Source organism: Brienomyrus brachyistius, chromosome 4 (assembly GCF_023856365.1).
Source record: "Brienomyrus brachyistius isolate T26 chromosome 4, BBRACH_0.4, whole genome shotgun sequence".
Classification (NCBI taxonomy): Eukaryota; Metazoa; Chordata; class Actinopteri; order Osteoglossiformes; family Mormyridae; genus Brienomyrus; species Brienomyrus brachyistius.
The window spans coordinates 22,519,388-22,538,416 of record NC_064536.1 but is presented as its reverse complement, the minus strand read 5'-3'; the positions used below and the strand labels follow the sequence as shown (position 1 = coordinate 22,538,416).

The 19,029-nt window shown below is 44.2% G+C and overlaps 2 protein-coding genes across 5 annotated transcripts in view; one reads left to right on the top strand and one right to left on the bottom strand.

The window, feature by feature from the left end:
• Positions 1 to 1,430: 1,430 nt before the first annotated feature.
• Positions 1,431 to 9,424, bottom strand: LOC125739932 (polymeric immunoglobulin receptor-like). Of its 4 annotated transcripts, none has more exons than XM_049010503.1 (11): positions 7,997 to 9,424; positions 7,338 to 7,866; positions 6,598 to 6,912; positions 5,646 to 5,960; positions 4,501 to 4,534; positions 3,981 to 4,063; positions 3,270 to 3,316; positions 3,018 to 3,086; positions 2,781 to 2,840; positions 2,420 to 2,509; positions 1,431 to 2,093 (listed from the first exon to the last, which is right to left on the bottom strand). In XM_049010503.1, exons 3-11 carry the CDS (start codon positions 6,698 to 6,700, stop codon positions 2,091 to 2,093), a joined length of 804 nt encoding a protein of 267 aa, XP_048866460.1. In that variant the 5' UTR covers positions 6,701 to 6,912; positions 7,338 to 7,866; positions 7,997 to 9,424; the 3' UTR covers positions 1,431 to 2,090. The 4 variants fall into 4 exon arrangements, with proteins under 4 accessions (XP_048866460.1, XP_048866458.1, XP_048866462.1 ...); XM_049010501.1 differs by having other exon boundaries at positions 1,431 to 2,090; XM_049010505.1 differs by having other exon boundaries at positions 2,420 to 2,506.
• LOC125739852 (ephrin type-B receptor 1-like) overlaps positions 8,785 to 19,029 on the top strand; it is a 74,777-nt gene continuing 64,532 nt past the window's right edge. Inside the window, 1 exon segment of the mRNA XM_049010370.1 lies at positions 8,785 to 8,926. Coding sequence (XP_048866327.1) covers positions 8,785 to 8,926 — 142 coding nt within the window.

Genomic DNA, 19,029 nt, shown 5'->3' with positions numbered 1-19,029 from the left:
AGTCAACATATTTTTAATTGTGGCAGAACAACAGTAGTGTTGTAAATCAGGCAAGGATAATCCCCCAGATCTGTTGGTTTGGTAAGTTTATAAAACTTGACTCTCGGGTGTTTATTGTTCCAGGTGTAATGATAAATGAGAGAATTTAAAATAAAAAAAAATGTCTTCATGATACAGCATGGGAAATTCTGAAATAAATAGTTTAGTCAAGGAAGTAAGTTCATTTTTATAACATTAATTCTGGCAAGAAAGGAGATTGGTGAAGATGGACATTTCTCCAAATCCCTTTTAATTCGTAAAAAAAAAAAAGAAAAATTAAACTCAAATTCTTGTGCCACCTGTGGTTTTCTAAATTGTCACCTACTAGCAGAAGCCAGTCCCCTGTTTTCTGCAGGCTGAGTAAGTCGATGTTGTGACGGTCGTAGCTATCATCCTTACTGGAGATTCTGCTCTCAGCCTCGCCTAAGTGCCTTTCTACATTAGTCACTAGGTTATAAAGGTTTGAAAGAGAATTTTTCAGTGAGGTAACAGACGTCTTTATGTCGTTTACGGCACCATCCATGGCCTCTAGAGGAGTTCTGACAGATTCCTCCAAGCAATTTAAACGAGTGGTCATGGGTTTAACCTCCGACAAAATCTGCTCCATAGTTACTGGACTAGCTGTCTGCAGCATACTGACCTCAACAGCCTGACCGTCATCAGCAGTGCATGCAGCTACCTGCTGAGCTGCTCTTCTCTTCCCAATGTGAGAATGAGTGAACGATGAAAGTGGGCAATCGTTGTGAGCAAGACTCTCTGCAGCATGCAGAAAGATCTGAATTTGTCTAATGACCGAAGCAGAGCAAATTCAAGTCACCTGCCTTTCCGACTTTAATATTTACATTGTACCATAATATCTCATACCTCGTAAAAACAAACCAGATCCATCCATTCACTAAGATTCCAGCTGTGGCCATCAAAGATCCATATGAATATGAAGATTTACATATAGGAAGAACCCAAAATGCATTGAAATGTTTCATTTACTTTCTGTTTGTATTTCTGTATAAATATGCTGGAACGTGGAGTAAGAGAGGGTGAGACCCTGTCCCAGAGTAAGTGATCTTCACCTGGAGGCCCATCAGTGAAGAAGAGGATGAAGATCTGTGGAGACTGACACTCACTTCCTGATTCCCTGTAACTTCACTACCTCCCTTTTATGGGTTTTAAATGTTTAAAAATAATCCATCTATCTTTCTCCCTCTTACCCAGGATGGGGTCACTGTCAGTCTGGGGCACATCCCAGGAAGCACGGGACACAAATCGGGGGACTCAACACCACACTGAGATCTGAGGCAGAATTCAAACCCAAACCCCAGAAAGTATGAGGCGTCCGTGTTACACACTGAGACACCACTGCAGCTTGTAGGATTAATGAAAAGCATCTTTATTAACAGTATGTATGATGAGCCACACAGTCTGTGGTCTGCATTTTACTATATAATAATACTCAATTTATCAATAAGCAAAAGCCTAACATTCTGTGGAAACCTAAAGCTAAAGCTTTTATCCTCAAATGTGATATGATGGTAACAGGTCAGCTTCTAATTCCACAGTCAGAGGAGAGCAGGGAGGCAGCGAAATAGCAAAGCTGCTCCAGCAGGGGGCAGTGAAGTGCGCAAGAAGAGCATAAAATTAAAGCCGGAGCCCTTAGACCTCACTAAATGCTCAACAGTACAAGAGACAAACAGACACTGGCAAATACCCTGAAAATGATGCATATTGAAATAGCAAACATTTTATTTTATACTAAACAAACAGGATAGCTGATGATATTTTTTCCATTTATATGAATGAAAAGTGACAATTCACAGACCAAGATAATACCTTACATTTACATTTATTCCATCTTGTCCAAAGCAACGTACAAGTGAGGCAAACATTGATCATACTATAATGTGAGAGAGCTGCATGCTATTTAAATACAGCTCACATCACTGTAAGATGCTCCTGTCTGGTGATGATCACTGCAGTATCTGTGTCTCCCTCACAGCCCTCATCCAGAGCAGCAGCTCCCCACAGGTAGAGGAGCCTCTCTGTGTTGCTGCCCCCTACTGGAAAAGGAACAGATAAGCATTAACATCGGCTACATGATTTATCATTTCAGCTTCTGAGGCACCAACACCTTTCTTAGCATTTCAGGCAGTGTGGTGTGTTAATGTTACTGCTACAGAAACAGGAAATGAACCAGAGCAATAGATTAATCTAGGAAACCTCTTTAGTTCACTTTCATCTGGTTTATAATTTGAAGCCGAAGTAGCTGCGCATATGATGTTGGAATTGTGGCTCTATGCAGCGTCAAAGGAAACATACGACACACATGAAGCATCACGGACTAAATGTATCACAGCTCAGGTTAGAGCAGATTCTCCAAACTCACCTCTCTGTGCTTCAGGGTGACTGAGCTGTAGACCACATCGCTGGCTGGGGTTACAGCAGGGCGATGTGAAGAACATCTAGAGGACACCTGCTGAGAGTATTTAGCTGCTTACAGTGGAGGTAGGAGACCAACCTTTGTACAGAAACCACAAATCCATGAACTCCCAAAACCTCCCCTCCAAATCACTGTGAAATATCAGGGGTATCATGGTACTTCTTGGTACATTACAGCTAATTCTGATACACATGGATCTGAGAGATCAGCTGAGGTGTAGATGTAGCCAGTGAGGACATTATTGATATATGTTTTACTCTCATTGTGACACTCATGCTGAACACTGATTTACATAAAACCATCTTACCTGTGGATCTGGCAGGAGAATGGAGCTGTAGGTGACATCAGCACCAGGCTCCACAGAGGCCTGAGAGAGGAACATGTTATTTGCTTTTAGAAAACATTTTAACTGCAACTTAACAACTGGCTTATGAGAATGTGCCTTATAAAATGCAGTTTCTTCACACACTAATAACATCACATGTTTGGGGACAGGGGCTACAGTCATAAATACCATCATAAGTATGTTATTTCTGTGCTTTACCTGCTCTGCTGGGTCTCCCTTGGTGACGCCAGTTCTGTCTATGATGGCGTATTCATGGTCTGGGTTCAACTAGAAAAAAGACACAACTCAGCATTCAAACCAATCACTCCTCACATCAGCGTTATTTACAGAGATAAACTTCTTAATGAGTTACTGGCTGTTAACAGCTTGGTTTCTGTTTTTGTTCTTTTTTAAAAGACAAAACCTTGTTGAATTTTCTACAGTTCCTCCCCATATTAAACATGAACTCACTGTTAATTCTGTACTTCCTGCATTTTGGTTCATGGCCCTTTTTTTCTCTACAGGGAAAGAAATGAGAAATAAAGTCAAAGAAATTTATTCTGATCACATCACTCACTTTCAGCTGATTCTGTTAATTTGCTGTATGACAAACACACGGTCATTTCCTCTTGGTTATCATGTACATATGTGTGTAAATGTTACCCAACCTAATAACTGCATAAAACTACACAAATGTATATGAGCCATTGGCAACTCAGGTGAAATCTGATTACCAGCCTGCACTTACTGGTAACCCAGTTAATGGTGCTCAGTTGGCCCTGGTTGGAATAACTAACTTGTTCAGGGTTTTGTAAGCTCAGCTGGGTGGACACAGACCCAGAGGGTCAGAGGAAAGTCTGCAGGATCATGGAGGAAGGATCCTTCAGGGCTGCTGTGCTCTGATGTCCAGTTTGCTCCACAGCGGGTTTTAGCTCTGCACTGTTTTTAGTCTGTGTTCCCAAAGGGGCTGTGACCATGTTTTATGTGTTTTATGTTTTATGTCTTAATGTTATTGTATAACCTGTGTGTCTGAATGCTGCTGTCTGTGTCTCTGTCCAGCCGTCTTTGGAAAAGGATAAAAGCATGAAGTTGTATCTGCTGCTTACAGGAGTGCAGAGGGACATGCATCACTGCTCAGACACTCAGGTCACTTATACACCGTCTGCATCAGCAGATACTCACTGTGTTTGTCCCACACTTTCCATGTGATGATGATGATGATCAACAGCAGCACCAATGAGCCCAGTCCTACATACAGAAACAAGCTGGACCAGAGAGCTGAATGAGAGGGTGGATTTGAACAGTAAAGTCTTACATGCTTTATAGCAACACGATTCAGCCACATCTGTACTATTACACAGGATACATGAGAGAAACAGGACATATTAACAAAGAATATAAAAACAGCTAGAGAATTATAACTGCCAGTTTTACTATGATTATTAAACAACGTTTTATATCCATCCATCCATCCATCCATTCATCCATCCATCTTCCAAACTGGCCTGCAGTCTTTCCACAGCAGCATAGAGTACAAAGCAGGGGCTCAACCTGGATGTGATGCCATCACAGGGAAATTATAATTAAGGAATAAAAGAAAATCAATGTTCCCATAAAGTAACAGAAGTTTCCCATCACTGTGTGATCAGGGAGACGCTCATAGCTGGACACCACACTGCTGTAAGTGCTGCTGGATGCTTACCTCTGTTTTTCATTATTCCCTCCTTCTTCATCATCTGGAAAGAATGGACAGCAGTGGAAACAAGAGAAAGGATTGTTACATAAAAAATAAACATCCCTGTTCCTGGGGGCCACTACAGATTTTGGGCCCCTGAAAGCATATGAGATTGGGCCCCCAGCCCAGACCAATACGATTATGTTCCTAAACTCTTAGAGCCCTGTTACTTAAGGGTCCATGGAATCATCCCCCCCCCCACACACACGTTAGAGCACCCCTGCCCTGATCTGTCAGCCAGTACAGACTGTGAAAGGTCATTTCTAAAACTGAAAATGAATAACCAGAAATATTCAGTAAAATATCTGTTTGGATGCAGAATAATAAATTAGGGCTGTGACCAAAGTGTCCACATCCCAGGGCCCTGATAGTGGGCAGGTGAGATAAATAATGTTATTAATATATCATAATGCCTTTATGCTGGAACTGGATCAGTTATTACAGAGTGTAACTGTAACACTGGCCTTTGCTGCAGTTAGAAACTACCTGCAGACAATCACCAAGTCTGCACACCTTTAGCAACAACTAATCCCTACAAATGTTTGAAATCTGAATGGAAGTTTTTGATGTATGAGGGTAAAAACCTACATTTTATGTTTTCCAAACATTGCACACATGATAAATGGCTGTAAGATGAATATGTCTGTCTGTCTGTTTCCTGTAAGCTGATGCCTGTGATGTTTTATGAAAGACATCTGACTGGGTGTCTGACTGAGAAAATAGTCAGATCTGTAATATTTGTCATATTATACAAATCTGTCATAAACTAGAAATATGTGAATCCTGAGGCCTCTGTACAGCTGCCAGGTGTAACATGCAGATCAGACACTCATGTATTTGATAAAGAGCAGAATCTGTACCTGACAAGGTCATCAGGCTGTATTATGGGATGTCTCCCTTAGAGTTAATACTAATATGCAAGTTAATTTTCCTGTACATTCATACATACACTTTAAATTATAGCCATTAAACATACATAACTGATAGTAAATTAAGTTTCATAAAATTGATATTGAAAACATTTTCCATGTTAATGTCCATCCTTTCTACCTGACTGACATGTTACATACTGTGCATCTCATTGGCTACAGTCTGCAGTACAGACATCTTACCCTCAGTGACTGACAGGGAAACCCGTGATCCCACAGCTGCACCTCCGCTGATCTCCACACCACACCAGTAGGAACCAGAGTCCCCAGCTGTCAGATTGTTCATGGTCACATTGAAGACTCGCTGGTCAGGATCATCTCTGATTGACACTTCACTACTTATATTTGAGGATTTACTGTGTACTATGGGAGTACATGAACTCCAGTCACTCCCATTGCACCAGTATTTCTCATGTTGTTGATACATGTTGTCATAGAAACATGGGATGGTGACAGATCCTCCTCTCTGTACAGACACCGTGTTCAGTGTGGACACACCTGCAGGGACAGTATGAAAATTACCCAGCTGATTAACTCTCACTCCCTCTTACACCATTTACACACATATTCATAAAGTCAGTATCCGTCTACTGTAGGTTACAGTACATTACTTCCATTTCTGGATTTGAATATTAAAGTTTGTTTTGATTAATCATTGTATTTACTATCACTGAATTTGTAAAGGTTAAGCAGTGTAATAAATTATTAACGGTTTCATTTGTATAAGATTAACCTGCAAAAACCTCCTTTGCTGGTTTGCAGTCAAATAACTTTAAATGTATAGGTCAAACATCAGTAACAAGCCAAACTGAAGCTCTTTTACAGCATGTTTATTTGCATATTTACGCTTTTCAATGAAATTCATGAATTAATTTTAAATTCACTTAAACAAACTAAAGGATATTTCATAACATGTTACTTATCATATTTAACCCCCTGAAGTAGCACATTTAAACTGACACTGTTATTTCTCCCAGGTGCCATTTATACTGTTTATCAAAATAAAAATTTTGGTCCCTCTTATATATTAAAATATTTTCTCCTGTGTTTGTGATAATGTCCTTCCTTTCTGACTGAATGACATGTTATATACTGTGCATCTCATTGGCTACGGTCTGCAGTACAGACATCTTACCTTCAGTGACTGACAGGTAAACCCGTCTTCCCACAGCTGAACCTCTGCTGATCTCCACACCACACCAGTAGGTACCAGAGTCCCCAGCTGTCAGATTGTTCATGGTCACATTGAAGACTCGCTGGTCAGGATCATCTCTGATTGACACTTCACCACTTATCTGTGTAGAGTCAGTACGTACTATGGGAGTACATGAACTCCAGTCACTCCCATTGCACCAGTATTTCTCATGTTTTTTATATATGTTGTCATAGAAACATGGGATGGTGACAGATCCTCCTCTCTGTACAGACACCGTGTTCAGTCTGGACACACCTGCAGGGACAGTATGAAAATTACCCAGCTGATTAACTCTCACTCCCTCTTACACCATTTATACACATTAATAAAAAGTCAGTCCACTGTAGGTTACAGTACTTCATTTAGCAGAATATTATCCTTTTGCGGCACAGATACCAGACATGGTGATCCCAGTGATAATAAAGAGTCACAGACAGGTACTGATTTATGCCATATATACTCACAACACACAGACACTGGCCACTGTGCTGTGGGTCCCAGCTACTCCCACTACACATGGTGGCCCAAACAATGATAATCACAACAATTAACATTAACACTACAGTTGACATTGGGAGCTGGGATGCAATTCAGCCTCTTCACCAGCCTGTCACTCTGCTGATGGGGGTAGGGGAGGGGGGGGGGGGAGGGGTCTTCACAATCCCTAGCAGCCAGCTGACCTCACAGAACAGCAGCACCTTGAAGCTTCTCCCCTGGACACTGTACAGCTGCTCTGAAGCCCCAAAGCTCCTAGAGCTGTTTTCTGCCATGGTGGTCAGGTCACACTCTGCTCTGGAACCATGAGACCCTCAGCCCACTTTGTGAAGTAGTCCATGACCACAAGTATGTAGTGATTCCCAGCCTCAGTGTGGGGAAAGGGGCCCAGGACATCGACCCCCACATGCTCCCTTAGGTACAGCAGGAGGGCAGACCGGCACTGCCAGCTAGGACCCCTCTGAGCCGCACATGCAGCACAGCAATGCAGGAACATCTGGGCGTCCTGCTGGCAGCCGGCCAGGTGAAGCGCTGCCACAGCTTCCTCAGCATCTTCTTTACGCCGTACTGCCCGGCCCCGACGGCTCTGTGCACTGACCTCAGCATGAGAGAGCACAGGTGTAGCGCCCCCTTCGGGCCTTTTGCTGGGCCCCAGTTAATCACTTGACGGGGAACTGAGTTCATAATGGTGTCTGTCTGTAGGCTATATGTTCCCTAAAAAACAAACGCAGGGCTAACATGTCCACCCTAAATACACAAAACCCCTTCCATTTTCTGTAGATGGTGCATTGTGTTTACTATGCTGGCAAAGTCCTTAACAAAGTGTTGCTAATATGACACTAACCCCAGGAAGCTGTGCAGCTCTGCTACAATCTGTGCAGGGGGCCAGTCTCACACAGCTGTCATCTTCTGCGGGTCGGTGTCCATGCTCTCCCTCTGATGATATGGACCTGGAAGAGCATCATGCACTGGAGAAGGGAGCACTTCTGGGGGTTCAGCTACAACCCTGCACAGAGGGTCCCTGCAAAAACTTCTTTAACTTCTGCAATGTCCGGGCAAAATCAGCGGCGTGGAGCAGCAGATCATCAGTGTTGATGACGCATTAGGTCCAGGTGAGCTGGAACATTAGCCTCCATTAGCCTCTCGAAGGTGACCAGGCTGTTACAGGGGCTGAATGAAACTGACCAGAAGTGTCATAGCCTGTGAACGATGGTGAACACGGTCTTAGGGTGGTTTACTGGGGACAGTTCGACCTGCCAGTAGCCACTCCGGAGGTCTAAGGAGCTGAACCATGTTGACCCAGTGATGCATGGAAGCACATAGGAGTCCCTCCTTGTCACCTCATTCAATGGTTGATAGTTGAAGCAAAAGCAACATGACCCGTCCTTGTTGGTGACAAGGTCTGCCTGTGCCGCTTATGGACTGTGGGAAGGCTTGATGACTCCTGTCTGCCATTTCTTGGATCTGCTGCTCAGACACTTGTAGTTACACCAGAAGCAGTTGGTGCAGATGCAGATGGATGAACAGGGCTGATTGCTGTACTGCCACAGTTGCTGCATAGCCTGCACTGTCTATGGAGACGGTCCTGCTGTGGTGCTGCCGTTCAGCACAGTCTGGACTGGAGTTGCAGTCATGTGGCTGGTGGAGACTTTCCCTCAGGAGCTGTGGGCAGATCTTTTCCACCACTGGGTGGACGGCTCTCCTCCTCTCTTCCCCCATCGCTATCCCTGGCCGCTGCTGGCCACTGCTCTCATACTGGAGGACCCCCACATCTGTACCCAAAGCAGATGGTGGCCCCTAGCTGTACTAGTAAGTCCAGCCTGATAACACAGGGGTCAGCAGTGCTGGCTAGTCAGACCTCTTGTACCACCGATTGTCCTGTCAGCGTAACTGTCAGCTGCCCCTCCCCCCCCCACATGGCCATGCGCACGATGGGTGCAGATCAGCTGTAGGGGTGGGGCTCTGCTTAATAGAGCTTGCAGTACCTCCTCTTCCAGTGGCATCACCAGGTGCCCCCCATCTTGGGGGAACAGTGATTGGGCCGTGCCACCAGCCGGACCGGTACTTGGGAGGGTTCCAGGGGCCATTACCCACTGTACCGGGGCAGCTTTAGGGGGGTCTTCACTGCGATCGGCCGTGTCCCACGTCATGCTGCTCCCTGCTGAGCTCTGTCACCTTCATCCTCAGGTCTGACACCAGTGTGGTTCAGGTACCAGAGTCACAGATAAGCACAGGAAGGCTACAAAGATGGGGTTTCCTGATGTCTGCCAGTCATACTCACAACAGACACACAACGCAATACATGATAAATAAGCAGAGCTATTTACACTATTTACACTGATGGCACCAGCCCAACATGCGACCTTGCTGTCCGATGGGCCCCAGTGCAACAATTTGTTTTGATTAAATGTTGTACTTACTATCACTGATTATTTAGTTTAGAATTAGCCTGCAATAACCTTTTTCTTGCTTACAGTTATTTAAATTTACATTTATATGCCAACAACAGTAACCGACAGCCCAACTGAGCCTCTTTTACAGTATGTTTATTTATATATTTATGCTTTTATGAATTTAACATTCACTTAAAACTAAACCAAAGAATATTACTTCTCATATTAAACCCCATGAAGTAGCACATTCATTGTTATTTCTCCCAGGTGTCATTTATGGTGTTGATCAAAACAAAATTTTGGTTCCTCTTGTATATTAAAATATTTTCTCCTGTGTTTGTGTTAATGTCCTTCCTTTCTGACTGAATGACATGTTACATACTCTGCATCTCATTGGCTACAGTCTGCAGTACAGACATCTTACCTTCAGTGACTGACAGCTGGAACCATGTTCCCACAGCTGCACCTCCGCTGATCTCCACACCACACCAGTAGTAACCAGAGTCCACAGCTGTCAGATTGTTCATGCTCACAGTGAAGACTCGCTGGTTAGGATCATCTCTGATTGACACTTCATCCTTCATCTGTGGAGAGTCACTGCGTACGATGGGAGTACATGGATGGCTATAAGTCCATCTGCACCAGTATTTCACATGTGCTTTATAACGGTCTTTATAGGAACATGGGATGGTGACAGATCCTCCTCTCTGTACAGACACCCATCTCACTGAGGACACACTGTCAGCACCTGTGGGGAAAACAACCAACTGAATTCACATTTTCAGCATCACAGTATCTCTGGTTAATATTATATATTATCAGTTTGTGTAACACTTGTACCAGGAGTCATGGCACAGAGAGATGGGTTTAAGAGGACAGTGAGGAGGTGAAACAGCAAGACTGTCATTTTGCCATAAGAACAAGGGAAAGACACAGAAAAACCAAGCAAGTGTGTTCTAGGGGAGGGTCACTCAGCTATCATCCCCATCAGGGGCACATAGCCAAGATCCACATCATTTACTGAGCAGGGATGGGGGGGGGGGGCCTGGATTTAATTGTTTCAGTGCAGTGTTTGCCATTTGGGCAGCCCTGTTTTAGGGTCTGATAGGAAAAGCAGGTCTTTTCCTCCACATGTTTAAAGGGCCAGTACAGTACAGGGAGCATGGAGCTGATCTGAGGAAGCACAGGGCACAAGGCAGGGAACCAGCCAGGACAGGATGCCAGTCTGTCACAAAGGCAGGGGAACACCCAGGACAGGATGCCAGTCTGTCACAAAGGCAGGGGAACACCCAGGACAGGATGCCAGTCTGTCACAAAGGCAGGGGAACACCCAGGACAGGATGGCAGTCTGTCACAAATGCATGGGAACACCCAGGACAGGATGCCAGTCTGTCACAAAGGCAGGGGAACACCCAGGACAGGATGCCAGTCTGTCACAAAGGCAGGGGAACACCCAGGACAGGATGGCAGTCTGTCACAAATGCATGGGAACACCCAGGACAGGATGCCAGTCTGTCACAAAGGCAGGGGAACACCCAGGATAGGATGCTAGTCTGTCACAAAGGCAGGGGAACACCCAGGGCAGGATGCCAGTCTGTCACAAAGGCAGGGGAACACCCAGAACAGGATGGCAGTCTGTCACAAAGGCAGGGAAACACCCAGGACAGGATGCCAGTCTGTCACAAAGGCAGGGGAACACTCAGGACAGGATGCCAGTCTGTCACAAAGGCAGGGGAACACCCAGGACAGGATGCCAGTCTGTCAGAGGGCAAACACTCACACACAATCACTATGGGAACTTTTAGAGGGACCAATTCGCCTGGACCATGCGTCTTTGAACTGCCACACTGAACACACAGAAATGACTGACGGCATCCCGGCTGCCTGCTCACATAACCACCTGTGCTGCTGAAATGAACCCAGTAAGATAATCGTGCACCTCACAGAATATCAAAGTAGGCAAAAGACAAGGGCATTTTATCTACACTAACGGTTCTTAACTCCCTCACTTTTCTCTTCTGCATGAGCATAAAGCAGCTAAAGCATTAGCATGATATAGAAAATATTCTCAGACACTTATTCTGAAAAGCAGAAATGTCGTCATACAGGATGTGAGGGTGAGACTCTGCAGAAACACTGTGCTGTATACAGAGGGTCTGTCCTCAGGCCTTTGGTTCAGCCTTTATTATGTGTTATATAGTTTTCTATAGTGATGTGACTGAAGGGTGTCACATAACCAGCTGTGCTGCTTAACTGACTACAGCAAGATCAGGGCCTTATCAGCCGTCCAATCAGACTGAGTTTCTCCCGGCCCCTGAAAGACACATACAGACACAGACACCCAAGTCCTCAGCCTGTGGTTTCATTACAGAGATTCTTACAGATAAAACACAGATAAAATACACTTATTTGTGTCTCACTGACCTCAGGTCTGTGGAGACTGACACTCTCTCCCGGATTCTCCACATCTTCACTGTTTCTCTGTCTCTGTCTGTGACCAGGAATCCTGGAGTCCAATGAAAAACCCACTTTCTCCCCTCTGCTTGGTTTATACAGGTTCTGCACTCTTCTGTTCCGTTTACATGGGGTGTCGGCTCCTTCTCACCAACTGACCACAAACTTTATCGTCATGCTGCCTTTGCACAGCCCACCTGACCAACATCATCACTTACAGCAATGGCTGGCTGTGGTATGTGTGGCTGGGGCTCTACATCAGCAGGAAAGTGACTGCAAGACAATAAACGTCCTTTGCAAGAGAAACAAAGTATAGCAGCACTGAGATACAGTGACTGATAATTAAGTGAGCTGTCCTCACCTTCTGCTTCTATTTTCTGGGGAGGTACTTCCCCCTCTGTTATGACCATGTCGTGTCCACCCCCCCCCCCCCCCCCCCCCAACCAGATCACCCAATGCTGTCTTGCTGGACCAACCATTAGCTACTAGGCGTCCTATTGGCTGGGGGGCAGGACATGGTCTGGGCTGACTTCCTGTCCCAAGAACGTGGGGGGTCAGTGCTGGTGCTGGATCAGTGTCATTCTTACAGTCTTGATGCAGCCTTTGGAAAAGTTCTCTTAGGATCCCATTCCTGCTGGATTTCCTGTTACTTTAACTATGTATACCTACATCCAAAGGTGAAGATTTCAGGTCCAGAGAGTATAAATCTACACCAAGATTTTGTTTCATCCAACCAGTTGAGTACTCTGTGACTGTGTCTCTTTATACTCAACTGGTTGGTTGAAACAATATCTTGGTCTAGATTTGTACTCTCTGGACCTGAAATCTCCACTTCTGCCTACATCTGCAAATCTGAATAATTTCCAGATTAATTTTCTGGTGAAAACATTCTGTATAATTTAATATACTGTTGTTAGTATGTAATTCGCTCCTGCCTAGATCCAAGACACAAAGCTGGAGGCAGAATTCCGTGCTATCAGGGTATATGAATGTATACACACATCAGCCACGAGACAGAATAAGACCATTCCTGTATACTGCTGCCACATGGTGGACACAAACAAGACTGCAGTCAATTGTCAAATCATTCTGTCAGGCTACATTTAACCTCTGCACTACAAACAGGAAGTGACTAAACCATAATAAATCATCCGTTTTTCTGCATGTAATGTAAAAACAAAAATCATTCAATAAATGTCTATCTGTTTGGCTTATTTGTGATTACAGAATACTGAGAGTTTTTGATTTTAAAGCAGGGGTCATTCATTCATTCATTCATTCATTCATCATCCAGGTACTTATCCTGCTCAGGGCACCAGTCATCAAGGAGCAATTAGAATTTAAACTTATAAATGTAATAAGATTATTATTTATAATGTATTAAAAAGTCTCTGCTGTCTGTCTGTTTACCTTAAATATGCAATTGTGATCTAGAGCGGGTACTACTCTCTAGTCACTATTTTATTTTACGCTCCCCAGCGCCCACATACGATAGTCTACAGTATTTTTCATTTTCATAGAATGACTGCAAAAGCATTTACACTGTTTCACCACCAGAGGGCTCACAAGTGTCTTCTTTACATCTCATTTACTACGTTGACACACAGTGTCCATAGCTTTGCTACCCTCGTGTGGCTGTGAACTGTAATTTCAGCCTGTGATTTTCTTAAAAGTACTCGAGGTAGTAAAAGATATTTTGAATAGTCATGAAATATGAAATATCATCTTAGATAAACCCAAGACATTTCTCTGGTAAACTGTAAGTTATGCATGAAAATCAGACGAACCAAAAACTTTATATAATGTCAGTTTAGAATTCAAGGTGGCTTTTTATGCATTGATACTGATAACATGCATTGATGCCAAGAGCTATAGAATTGATAATATATTAATTATTTTGCTGATACTGGAATACAATTTATATAGAAAATTGAAAAAAAAGATGTTTTATTTGCCATATTCTACAACTGCATTGGAAAGCTTACTTGTTCAGACATAGTATACAAAGAATGACTAACAGCACCCAAATAAATATTAACAGACAACTGATAGACATGCAGAACTGCAGAGAAATACCCTTGTGATACATTTATCACTATAATTCACAAACTCCACAGGTGCAAACAATTTTACAGCAGCCTGGATTTAGCTGTTAATGATGAGGATGGTTTGGGGGAAGAAACTATTCTTGAATCTAAAGCCAAAATTCTGATGCTGTGAAATATCCTATGAAACTCCAGGGCTGAGACCAGCTTGTGGTCGCTGTGGTTTGGGTCCCGTGATGCACTTTGCTGCAGCAGTGGTCAGTGTATATCCATGCAATGGATGGAAGTTGTTACGGTTAACGCTAGATCCCTTAATTTTAAGTAGATTATGCAGAAAATATGTAAAAATCAAATCTGTGGATTAACAAAAGTTATATTATAAAAGCCACTTCTATCTAAATCTGACACAGTCCATATTGCACAGACCCGAATGTTGTACCTGATACCACATGATAGTTTCAAATCCTGTGACCTTTTGCTGTAAGTCAACATCATCTGGGGAATCATATAATAATATATGATCAGATGAACTTAATTGATCCTGGGGGGAAATTTTTCATACAGCAGCAAGATACATAAACTGCAAACGTGATCGGAAGGTCGCCAGTTCGAGCCCCGGTCTCGGCAGAATAGTCACATGTCTGTGGGTCCTTGACCAAGGCCCATAACCCCCAGCTCCAGGGGGCCACACATCGGCTGCCCCTGTGCCATCAGCCCTGAGCTATGGAGACCGAGATGGGGGAAGGCAAGAATTAGATTCCAACTCGTACTCATGCAATGTGATATTGGCAATTAATAAATGTGTGCAAATAACAATTAATAAAGGTCTACACATATTTTAGTTCATTCATTCATTCATTCATTATCTACATACTTATCCAGTACAGAGTCAGTAAAATACAGGGAGCACTGGGCTGATATAAGGAAGCACAGGGCACAAGGCAGAGGAAAATCCAGGACAGGATGCCAGTCTGTCACAGGGCAAACACTCACACACAGTCACTATGGCCACTTTTAGAGGCACCAATCCACTTAGACCATGTGACTTTAGATATGAAACCAGAGACCTCATAGGAAACCAGTATATATACAGGAAGAACATGCAAACTCTACACAGAGAGCTGGGCCAGATACCAAAACCACAAGCCTGGAGGTGTGAGACCCCCACGCTGCCCCCAGTCTCTACCAGCTAGAGCTTAACTAGCTCTCCAAACCTGCTGCAGAGTGAAAGACAAGCAGGTCTAATCTTCAGCTCTGAAGGCCAATTTATACTTTCAGTACCACACAGGGTGAGGTGACATAAATTTCGTCATCAAGGGATTACGCCAGATGACTATTGATGATGCATGTTTAGCCCAAATTTTTAGTTTGGTGGAGATCATGCACATTGGTGCACGTCAACTGTACTTGTGTAAGATAACTGACTAGATCTTTCCAGCAGGTGGCAGCACTGACTTTCATAGACCAACCAAAATACAGCAGAGGAAGAAGAATTGTTGTAAGAGGAGGTATCTGCATATCTATTTTTAAATTTTTACTATGCAGGTAATTTATGACTGTCTGCACCCTGAAAGCCACATGGAAAAGCAAAGAATGAAGTGGGCTTGAGGCAGATCTTCACCCCTTATAAACAGAGACCTGCTCCAGTAGCACATGAAGCTGGGTGTTTAGACCCCTCTGACTGTACACACAGAAATGACTGACGGCATCCCGGCTGCCTGCTCACATAACCACTTGTGCTGCTGAAATGACCCCAGTAAGATAATCGTACACAACACAGAACATCAAAGCATACTAAGGACAAGGGCATTTTATCTGCACTAACAGTCTTTGTACTGTTTGGTTACTAAAGAAAGACAGGGCAGTATTACAATGAATACTTAGATATTAAATTTATATCATCAATAACCTGTTACATGCAAATATTAGCATAGCAATTGCAAATATTTTGATACAAACACCCAGGGGAGTTTCCAGCTACTGAACAGATCAGGGACTGAGTCAAGTTACCAGGGGTTTGACTTTTTTCTCTTTTGAAGGAAGATTGGCATCGGGGGTAAAATACTCAGAGCTACAGCCCTGACTGATCTGGCCTAACGACGCCCATGAATACAACCATAGGAATCCAAAAAATATTCACAATTTCCAAGACAACGTTACAGAAGGCAGATGAATCTCTTCAAAATTGACATTTTGCGATTTCTCCTGACCAGATCTCCATCCTGATCTCCATACTGTGGCTGACAGTGTGTGAGGAGCAGGAGAGAGATCTCTACTCAGTTCACTGTAATGAGTGACACTCACCTGTGCGCCCAGCAATGAGAAGAAACAGGAGCATCAGAGGATCCATACGTGTGTGTGTCACTGAGCCCAGACCTGTGGAGAGTGACACTCACTTCCTCATCCTCTGTACCTTCACTGTCTCTGTCGTTTCTATTCTTACACACAGCAAACAGAGCGAAGGTGGAGTGGAGACTTTAAACAGGAAGTGAGAAAACCACAAGGCTGAATGTTTAGCCCTTCAGAAAGTCAGACCATTATTATTAGTGTGTAGAGAATTAAATCAACTATCAATGCACAGACTCAATTCACAAAATAAAAAATCTGCATGAATAAAGAAGACCATGAATTTCTCTGTTTATCATAGTTATTTATTATTAGTATAATTATCTGGATTCTAATGCTGGAAGCACACAGTGTAAAGTCAGGTTAACCTTCAACAGCATGTCAGTCCATTGCAGGGCACTGGAAGGTGGAGAAACGCCATGTGATAATTATAACATTCGATACTTTATTGATACTTTATTGATCCCCGTAGGGAAATTGTCTTTACGCCTCCCACAAGTTGCTCTTTTTTCATAGAGTAAGTTGTCTACTAAGGGCTGCCACCCGTAGCGGCGCCCAGGGAGCTGGGGGTTAAGGGCCTCGCTTAAAGACCCACAGGCTGAGGCTGGGTTTGAACCTGCAGCCTTCTGATTACAGGCACACAGGCTTAGCCCACAGAGCCACACGCTTCCCCCAATAACACAGATGGGACTCGCACCCACAATCCCCAGCACTGGAGGCTGATGCCTTATCCATTAGGCCACTGGGTCAGTGATATCAGTGATCAGAGGAAGGATCAGAGGAAGCCTGCAAACTGCAGAGAGACACAGTCATGGTCACATTCAAAGCCAACACTCAGGAGTGCTGAGATAGCAGGTGAATCAGTCAGATATCTAATATCATGATGAGCTAAAGACACAGAGGGACTTTGAGGAACCACAGCAAGACCAACAGGAGACATGGGCTCCTGACAGTAAGGCATCAATATCCATAAGTTCACTGTTGCAGTCCAGTTGCTCTTATCTGCAGCTGCAGCCAAAGAAAAAAAAACGTAAATCTTCAGCTTGCCCACTTTCCTGTGTTAGTCATGTGACTCACAGCCATTTTCTGCAGCTTCACAAGTAAACTGAAATAAACTGCGAGGTATAAAACAGTGATGTCACATCCTGCCTGCCATGTCTGCCTGACCCTCCTGTCTCCTCCCTCACGTGACCATGATAGGCTACACCTGGTGCTTGTTGCCCCTCATTAGTCTATGTATACAAGCACCTGATTGTCTCGTCATTGCTTGTCTGGTGATAAACATCACTTGTCCTGTCAGTCCGTCCTTCTTTGTCCTAACCTTCTCATTCTGATCCCTGCAGTCGTGTTAATTTGCAGTCCCTGTGTGAATAGTTTAATTAAACCTCCTTTCTGTTTTGCGAAACACCTATCCGGGATTCCCGCATGTTGTGACAGAATGATTGAACAATTCAATTCAATTCTTCAGTGCATTTTCCCATTACAGTATCTCTAGGCACTTTATATTATCGCTGCCCAAAGCCCCCAGTGAGGAAGCCAGAGGCAACAGTGGCAAGAAAAATCTCCCTAGAAGAAAGAAACTTTTGAGGAACCAGACGCAGAGGTGGAGCCCATCCTCCAGGGGCCGGCAGAGGACATCAAATGAGCAAGATAACAGGTATCCCTGGGAACCTCCTTCGCTTCACATCTCCACCTGCACACTTTCCACTGACCTCCTCCTAGTATCTGAGCTTCACGCACAATGATGGTTGGTAGACAATCCCCTCATCGACCCACTGAGCAAGAGTGACCTCGAGGACCCTGAGGAGTCGCCCGGCAGGTGGATCACCCCACCCATGTGGGGGTCATACTGGGCTCACCTTCACTACGGAGAAGACACCCCCACATTGACCCTCCAGAGCCCCATGCCTCCAAGGTGGGCTGGTTTGACACTCTATCCTAAGTCCCGGTGCAGTCAGCAGTATCTCCTGGGCTGCAGTAGAGGGGCTGGCTGAGTCTCCGTTTCCAACAGAGGGAGATGGGGGACACACTATCTGGATCAGTCACCCAGACTCTTGTCTACTCGACGTTATCCCGCCTGACGACACTCCTGCTGCGGCTGAGAGGAGAGGAGCCACGCCGTCCTCCTGCTCCTGTCCAGCAGTTCTCTCAGCACCCTGCGGCCTCACTGGCCCTCCAAGTCTCTCAGGTCCTCTCCAGAATCATTGTAGCTCAGAGAATAAAAATACATGCAAGTGAAGCAAATATGTCAGATTTATCTCTGAACTGTTTGATTTCCTTGTTTTTCACTCATGCATGAGCAGAAAGCAGCTAAATCATTAGCATTATGCAGAAAATATTTTTACACTTATTCTGAAAAGCAGAAATGTCGTCATACAGGATGTGAGGGTGAGACTCTGCAGAAACACTGTGTGCTGTATACAGAGGGTCTGTCCTCAGGCCTTTGGTTCAGCCTTTATTATGTGTTATACAGTTTTCTATAGTGCCACTGTAGTAGGTCCTTTTAATCTCTGTGGATCAGTAGGAAACAAGAGGCCTAATAGGAAGGTGTCTCTATAAGTCAGGGGTGGGGGCTGTCCTGGGGGGGCAAAGTCAGGTGATGAGCACATTGATTCACTTCACCTGGGCCTTATCAGCCG